We start from the raw sequence: 8,353 nt of genomic DNA on the forward strand, positions 1-8,353 counted from the left end.
AATTTAATTCTATGTGTTACTCTCCTCCTTTTCTCTTTCCCTCTTCATACACTTCCTTTCCTTGCAACCTATTTACTATTTAATCTAGGTTTTGCTGATTATAACTGTATGCCTTAGTTTGCTATTGCTACTATAAGAAATTACAACATATTTCATTGCTTAAAATAACACTAAGTTTTTATTTTATAGATCAAGGGGTGAAAAATGTGAAGTAGATCTCACTGTGCCAAAATCAGGGTATTGGCAGGTTCTTTCTGGAGGGTCTAGGAAAGAGTCAATTCCCTTGTCTTTTCTAACTTTCAGAGGCCTCCAACCTTCTGAAGGCGAATGGCCTCCTTTCTTCCATCTCTAAGGCTAGCAACATCAGACCCGTCCCTTCACACAGCAAATCACTCAACCCTCCTCTTCTGTTTCAAGTTTCTTACTGCATCTCAACTCTCTGATTCATTTCCTGTCCCCTTCTCTTAAGGATTCTATTGGGTCCACCTGGATAATCTCCAAATTTTAAGGTCAGCTGATTGGCAGCCTTCCATTGCAGCCTTAATTTACCTATGTCATGTAACCTAGCACATTCCCAGAATCCACAGATTAGGACATGGGCATCACTTTTCTTGTGGGCAGGAGGGAAGGGGTTGATATTATCATGTTGATAATTGTCTCGCCTGTTCCTTTGCCCCCTGTGTTTCATATAATTTGGTAGTGAGACCTTGATCCGATTCAGGTTCAATTTTTTGGCAGTATTTGCACTTTTATAAGCAAGTATTTAGTACTTCCATGGTGTCTGGTCACCTCTCTTTTTAGGATGTTAGCCACTGAGGATTATGATCTAGGTACTTAGATTTGTCAGAGGATGCTAATAATGATACCCTATTCTATCATCTGGAGTCCTAGTGTGGCTCTATGGGTTAATGCGCCAGACTGCAAAGCCATTTGAACTGCAAGGTTGATGGTTCAAGCTCACCAGCTGCTCCTCAGAAACCCTATACAGAGTCGCTATGGGTTAGAACCGAATCTACGGCACTCAACAACAACAACAATTCTATCATCTCTTCTTCCTTTATTAGTAGGATGCACCTATAGAGAGAAACCTGCCTCGGTAACTATTTGGGCACATTACAGTTATTCAGTTTTTATAAGATGCTGTTGTTGTTGTGTATCGTTAGGTCAGTTCCAACCTGTGTAAGATTTCAGAGGCTGTAAATCTTTACAGGAGCAGAAAGCTTCATCTTTCTCCTGCAGAGCAGTTGGTGAATTCGAACCAACAACCTTTCGGGTAACAGCCCAATGTCTAACACACTATGCCACAGGCAGGATAAATACTTGATTTCCTTTATCAGTTTTTAAAATAATGACCATCTTCTTAAGAAACCAATAAGGCATTTTTTTGGTGTATGAGTCTTATTACAAAGTCATGAGTTTAAACATTGTTGTTAAGTGTTGTCGAGTCAGTTCCAACTCACAGCGACCCTGCATAGGGTTTCTGAGAAGCAGCTAGCGGATTTGAACCATTGATCTTGAGGTTCAAACCAACACTGCAGTCAACTGCTTATCCTACAGTGCTGCACACTGCGTTTCAATCGGTTGCACTTTATCATTGTTGTTACTGTCCCACTGATCGTGTCTGACCCAAGTGGGAACCCCTCCAGGCTGGCTTCTCTGTCCTCTGACTCCTGCGTTTGATAGCTTTCTGGCCTTCTGGCTCGTCTTACGCATTTGCTCTGTTGGCTGTGTGTTGTTTGTTCTGTTGCATAACTCCATACACAACAGAATGGAATGCTACCGCTCCTGGGCCATCCTCATGGTTGGTTGTGGATTGCTCTTGTGTTCTGTTGTGAACCAGAAGGTTTAGGCTGATTTTAATAGGAAATGGTATTTAGTGACCACTTTGGGGCACTAAATAGGCTATTATTATTTGGCAGATTGTTTGTTATTTTTAAGTCTTTTTGTGGATTGAGCTAGAATTTATGATGTTCTTAAGGATCAAATAGATCATGAACTCATACTGGTACTTTCAACTCCAGGACTAGAGGGTTTTTATTTATTGGTCTATGTACTTTTAAACCAAGTTTTCTGTGCCTGGTGCTTCTCAACAGAAAAGCACCATAGAAATGTCCCTGTGGGTTAAATTAATCTGTCCTAGGAAACACGCCAAGGCTGGGAAAGCTACATACAAAAACCAGGAATTCCTGACCGTCAGGGATTTACAATGACACAGTGGCAGAGCTGGAAGGGATCTTAAATGGTATTGAGTTCATGGCTTCCCACACTGGATGTGCCTCAGAATTAGTTGAGAAACTTTCTAAATAACAATGTTTCCTCATCCAAGATCTTCCAAAACAGAATCTCCAGGGTGATACTTACATGTCTGTTTTTATCAAGGGTATTTATAAGTAAGTGGATGTTTAGCTGTGCTCAGAATCTGGCTGAAGTGTTTATGAGAACACTCATCTTTCACTAGGGACTCCTGGTGTGGCACAGTAGGATTAGCACGGGACTGCAAACCACAAGGTTGGCGATTCAAGCCCACCCACCAGCTACCTCCCGGAAACCCTATACAGGATCATTATGAGTGGCGATCAACTCAAAGGCATTTAACAACAACAGTCTTTCCCTTAACATAACCCTGCAGTTTGGATGAGTTAAAATTTTTGGCTGAGACCACATAGATCAGAATTCCTGCAGTCTAACGTTGTACTGGACTTCTGGTGTGGCGTTGCTGGTTAATGTGGTAAACTGCAACGTCAGTGTGGGCCATTAAGGCCGGCAGTCCTAACTCACCAGTTGCTCCTTGGAAACCCTGTACAGGGTCGCTATGAGTCAGATCCCGACTTGATGGCACTTAACAACAACGTTGTACTACTCAGGGAGCACCCCCAAATCCATTACTATCAAGTTGATTCCAACTCAGCAACCCTGTAGGAGAGAGTAGAACTGCCTCACAGGGTTTCTAAGGCTGCAGATCTTTACAGAAGCACACTGCCACGTCTTTCTGTTACAGAACAGCTGTTGGGTTCAAACTGCCAACCTTTTGGTTAGCAGCCAAATGTTTAATAATCATCAGGATTCCTACTACCCAGGCAGGGGTGTCCTAATATCACCCAGCTTAAAGAGTAGTGTTGCTAATGTGCATCATGGTAGATTTACATCATGTTGCTATGACTTAAGGTTTATTGAGTGCTTACAGTCTTTGAAGACTTTCATATTGAAGTCTGCTGTCAAATTCTAGGACACAGTGCAAAGTGCAGGCTAAGTATGGTCTGGAATTGCTTCCTGAGCTGCCAGGCATGGGTGATGTGAGAGATCTAAGGGTATACTGGAAGGAAGACCCCACCAATAAAATCAGTTGCCATGAGTCCATTCCAACTGCTGGCAACCCCATGTGTTTCCGGGTAGAACTGTGCTCCTTTTAGTTTTCATTGGCTAATTGTTCACAAGTAGTTCAGAAGGCCTTTCTTTCTTCCTGGGTGCCTCTGGATGACTTGAACCTCCACCTTTCTCTTAGCAGCTGAGTATGTTAACTGTTTGCACCACCCAGGAACTCCTAGAAGGGGAAGATAAGGCTGATAGAAAGAACAGAGCAATTGTTCATTGTTGTTGTTAAGTGCTGTCAAGTCCGACTCATAGCAACTCTGGATAGGGTTTCCATGGAGCAGTTGGTGAGTTTGAATTGCTGACCTTGTGGTTCAAACCAACTTTGAGGTTGAATGCTTATCCTAAAAGGCGTCACACCAGGAGTCCTCTATAGGACTAGGGACATCTGGTGAGCAGAGCACAGCATCCCGAAAGCAGGCAGTTTTTGGAGATACGGGCAACATGTATCATGGCTTTGTTACCAGGTAGGGCGGGACTCCAACTTCTGGAAGGGAGGTCCTCACAAAGCCCCTTGACAGAGTTCATTCTCTCCTGGTGAGACAAAGGGTTTTTTTTTTGTGTGTGTGTGTGTGTGTGTTTTTTTTAATTAACAATAGATTTTACATTCCTTTTTTAAAAATACTTTTTATTGTAAATTGAGTGAAGGTTTACAGAGCAGATCATCAGTTTTACATTCAACACATCATATACTTTGCTTTACTGTATGGTTGCAATCCCCTCTGTGCATCGACAGTAAATAACATTGGCCTCTATTCCATTTAACCACTGCATTCCTTCCTGTGTCTCCCGCCACCTGCATCTTTCCTCTGCCAACTTCCTTCCAGTTGCATATTGCTTGCCCCGTCACCCATGTCAACATGTTTGTACCCACTAGCGTATGAATAATTTCCTCCTCCTTCCTGCAATAACCATCAGAGATTGCTCCTTTTTTTTCTTTTAATGTTTTATTGTGAATTATGTGATAGTTTACATGGGAGAACCTTAGTTTTACATTCATCCTATTGTATATCATTTCATTGCCATGGTTATAATCCCTTCCTGCATCATCAACCATCCAAAGGGTATACCCTACAAGCCTGCCCCCCAGTCGTCAGCACACAGCCCCTCTTCCTCTCTGGGTCTAAAGTCCCCAGCTTGCTCCATCTCTCCACATCATCATCTCTGCCTCCATCTCAGGCATGGCTGCTTCTCTGGGTAAGATCCCGCTCTCTGCTCTTCTCCCTTCATGGTCCCAGGGACCTCCACTCCTAGACTGCAAAGTTAATCACTCCCCTCCTTGCTACAAAACATCTACCTTTATATTTCCAACCCTCACAATCAGTCTTGACAACAATTATTCACTATTATATCACAAGAGACCTACCCAAATTTCCTTTTATCAGCCCTGCCTCGACAGATTGGATACTACTCAGTGGAGATTCTACCTTCCTCCACACTCTTTGGATCTAGATTCCCTCTTGAAAGTTTGTAAGCCAGTCACTCCTTGCCTTTGTAGACCCCCGCCCCCCTACACACACACACACTTTGGGTAGTCAATGTCTAAGTTGCCCATCCCTGTCTACTCTGTGTATGGAGGGGGTGGGAATGATCCTCGCTGTAAAGATTTGTTCCCTCGAGATTGTTTCTTGAGACAAAAAAGAACCAAACTCAGCATTTTCCCAAACAGGTGATGATGGCGCCAGGGTCCAGGCCCCAGAGACCTTGCAGAGATAACCCCTGGTAGTGTGAGAGCCAGGAGGAAGAGGTTACCAGAAAAGCAACCAGCTCACCTTGCATTAGCTTCGTCCAATAAGTGTAGACATTTTGGTCACCAGACATTGGGCAGCAAAAGACTGTATTTCTCAGCCTTTTTGACTGAAGGTGGAGTTACAAGATTGGGGCAGTCTTTAGGCATGCTGGGTTTAACTCCTGGACCTGGAGCCATGGATTGAAATCAGAAAAGAGGCAAGTTGGACTTGATGTTGCGTACAGGAGTGTTTGGATATACATTCTACCTTACAAATTACAGACTCACGGGTAGATCGTAGCGGTATCTGGATACTGGGGGTGTAGGAGCTTAGAGGAGCTTGATGGGTGATATTGCGCAGTCATGGAGAACTCAAGCCAAGTCCTTTTATTTTAATGTTTACACTTTTCACTGTGAATTGAGTGAAGGTTTACAGAGCAGATCATGCATTTTACATCCAACACTCATATGCTTGGCTTCCTTACAATGATTGCAATCCCCTCCATGTACTGTGGAGAACTCAAGCCCTTTTGCTGACACTTAAAGAGGCATTATTCACAGAGGAGATGCCAGGCAAGGCAGTCAGATTTAAACCTGCATTTAAATCCCACCCACTCCACGTACTTACAAGCTACTTAGTGGCATCTCTGCGCCACACTTCCCCCATCTAGCAAACCAACATATGTCAGAAGTGTCAGTGTTACATTGTGATGATTAAATGATGATGCACGCACAGCGCTTGGTACAAAACCTCACCCATGGTGCATACTCAATCAGTGTTAGCTGTGTTGACCACTTTTATTGTTCTCATCAATAATGATTCCTGCGGTCTACTTTCCCACCAGTACTGCATCTGGACAGATGGACTCAATGCGCTGCTGGGGAAAGACATGGTCAGCGACCTGACCCGGAATGACTTGGACACCCTGCTCAGCATGGAGATCAAGCTCCGCCTCCTGGACCTGGAAAACATTCAGATCCCCGACGCCCCGCCCCCGATCCCCAAGGAGCCCAGCAACTATGACTTTGTCTATGACTGTAACTGAAGAGGCCAGGCGGGAAGCACCCCATCCAAAACTGGAAAATCAGCCTAGCTAGTGGAAGAGAGGAATAAGAACACACCCACATCTTAGAATCCTCTTCGGGAAAGGGAAGCCGTGGGTCAACACTTTGGCCTCACCTCTAACCCCGGCAATTTTCTGCCCCTACCAGGAGCCTTGTTCCCTTCACTGATTCTGTTTCTAGACTCCATTGCTTTACGTCACTTCCTATGGCTACGGTCCACAGGTGGGAAAAGAGCAAACCTCTCCACCAGTAAAGGGGAGAAAACAGCCTAGCTACTTAATTAGAAGACCACCTGCACCTTCCTTCCCTTTCTCTCTAGAGTCACTTCTCACAGCCGGTTCCATTTGAATTGAGATCTGCTTTCTAGTCTCCCTCTGTCTCCCTCCCCACCTTTGCCTTGCCCTGTTACTCTTTGGTCCCACGGGTAGTTCTCTGTGTAGTCTTTGCCCACATCGGCTTCCCAAACAAACCATCCACAAGTCCCATCCTTACTCTCATCTGCAATGTGACCATGCCCACCTTCCCTCCACTACCTAGTCTTAGGTCTCCTTTCCCTGTCCCAGCTGGACCTGCCTTCTTCGTTTCCACATATCTTTCCAGTCCCTTAGCTGAAAGCACAAATGGTGAAACCAATAGTCTTGTTCCATCTCTATACTATACTCAACCCAAATGCCTCTGTGATACTGGGCTGTTGCTCTCAAGGGTTTAGTAAACCCTTTCTCCTAGGGGCAGGGGGTGCATCCTGCTTCAACATAGGTCCACAGGATGGGCCAGCTGTCAGGCACCATTGTAATTATGACAGGCAGTTACAGTCTGCGAGGGTTTGGGGTTGTTTTTTGTTTCTTTTTTGCTTTGTATTTGTACAAAAGAGTCTAACATTTTTTTGCCAAACAGATATATATTTAATGAAAAGAAAAGATACATAAATGTGCATACTTTCTGATTTTTTTTTAATTATTTTAATTCCAAACATCTTCTGTAGAATAACATTCCCTTAAACATGCTGTGGAATAAAATTAATTGTGATGAGTTGGGAGCTGGTGTTTTGATTTGGTAACATGTTGCTGTGAGTTGCAGCCAAGTCCTATCTGACTCGTGTTGAGCTTAAGTATAATAGAAGGAAGAGTGCCCAGTTCTGCACCATCCTCAGTCATTCAGAGGTTGTGGCCATCGGGTCAGTCCATCTCATGGAGAGTTTCCCGTTATGTCATTGACCCTCCACTTTACCAATGATGTGCTTTCCTAGAAATCCATCTTAACTGATGTCATGTTCAAAGTCAGCAAGACAAACTCTCCGTCCTACCTTCAAAGGAGCATTCAGGCTGCATTTTCTCTAACACTGATTTGATCATTCTGCCAATCTATAGTATATTCTGTTTTCTTCACCAACACCACAACTGAAACACCTCAGTTCTCCATCAAACTTCCCTTTTCATTGTTCAGCTTTCCAGTGTTTATGAGGCAATTGACAAGACCATGATTTGAGTCAGGAAAACCTTAGTCATCAAAGTGTCACCTTTGCTTTCTCCTTGCTATTCACCATCAGCAATGCAGAATCTAAGTCACCTGAGACTGAGCCAGGTGATTCATGGACACATTGAAGTCTGAGAAGCACCTGACTAAGACACTCTGGACCATTGCTAAGGCTCAAAACATTAGTAAGGAATGTTCGTTCTAAGACCCTCTTGACTCATCAAGAAAATCATTCTCTAAAAGCATAATGTATTCTTTTTACACTGGTGCCTCCTGACGGTGACTTTTGTTTTGTACTTCATTGCTATTATATAGTTTATGTTGTTGTTAAGTGTCGTCGTCAGTTCTGATCCATTGCGACCCTGAACAGGGTTTCCGAGGCTGTAAATCTTTACAGGAGCAGAGAGCCTCATCTTTCTCGCACGGAGCAGCTAGTAGTTTTGAACTGCTGACCTTGCAGTTTGTAGCCCGATTCATAACCACTATGCTACCAGAGCTCCTTATATAGTTTATAGAACTGGTCAAATGAAATACACCACAACTTCAGGGAACATACTTAGCAATGAAAAAAACAATACAAACCCATGGGCCTGAAATAAATTAAGCCAGAGTGCAATAAATCTGACTGGATTAATAAAATATGGGTCAAAGCCCAGCAATAGATTCTTTTTTAGGTCACTTCCAATGAAGGTATCATTTGGACCATAAAACTGCCAG

The 8,353-nt window shown here is 43.6% G+C and overlaps 1 protein-coding gene across 5 annotated transcripts in view; it reads left to right on the forward strand.

Moving 5' to 3' along the window:
• ELMO1 (engulfment and cell motility 1) overlaps positions 1–6,416 on the forward strand; it is a 660,529-nt gene extending 654,113 nt beyond the window's left edge. For 3 of the 5 annotated variants that reach the window (XM_006832127.1, XM_006832126.1, XM_006832124.1), the window contains one exon: positions 5,944–6,144. In XM_006832127.1, the coding sequence (XP_006832190.1) occupies positions 5,944–6,144 (201 nt within the window). Of the gene's footprint in view, positions 1–5,943 lie in introns of all 5 variants that reach the window. The other 2 variants (XM_006832125.1, XM_006832128.1) reach the window with 1 other exon arrangement.
• Positions 6,417–8,353: the final 1,937 nt, after the last annotated feature.

Source organism: Chrysochloris asiatica, unplaced genomic scaffold (assembly GCF_000296735.1).
Source record: "Chrysochloris asiatica unplaced genomic scaffold, ChrAsi1.0 scaffold00006, whole genome shotgun sequence".
Taxonomy (NCBI): Eukaryota; Metazoa; Chordata; class Mammalia; order Afrosoricida; family Chrysochloridae; genus Chrysochloris; species Chrysochloris asiatica.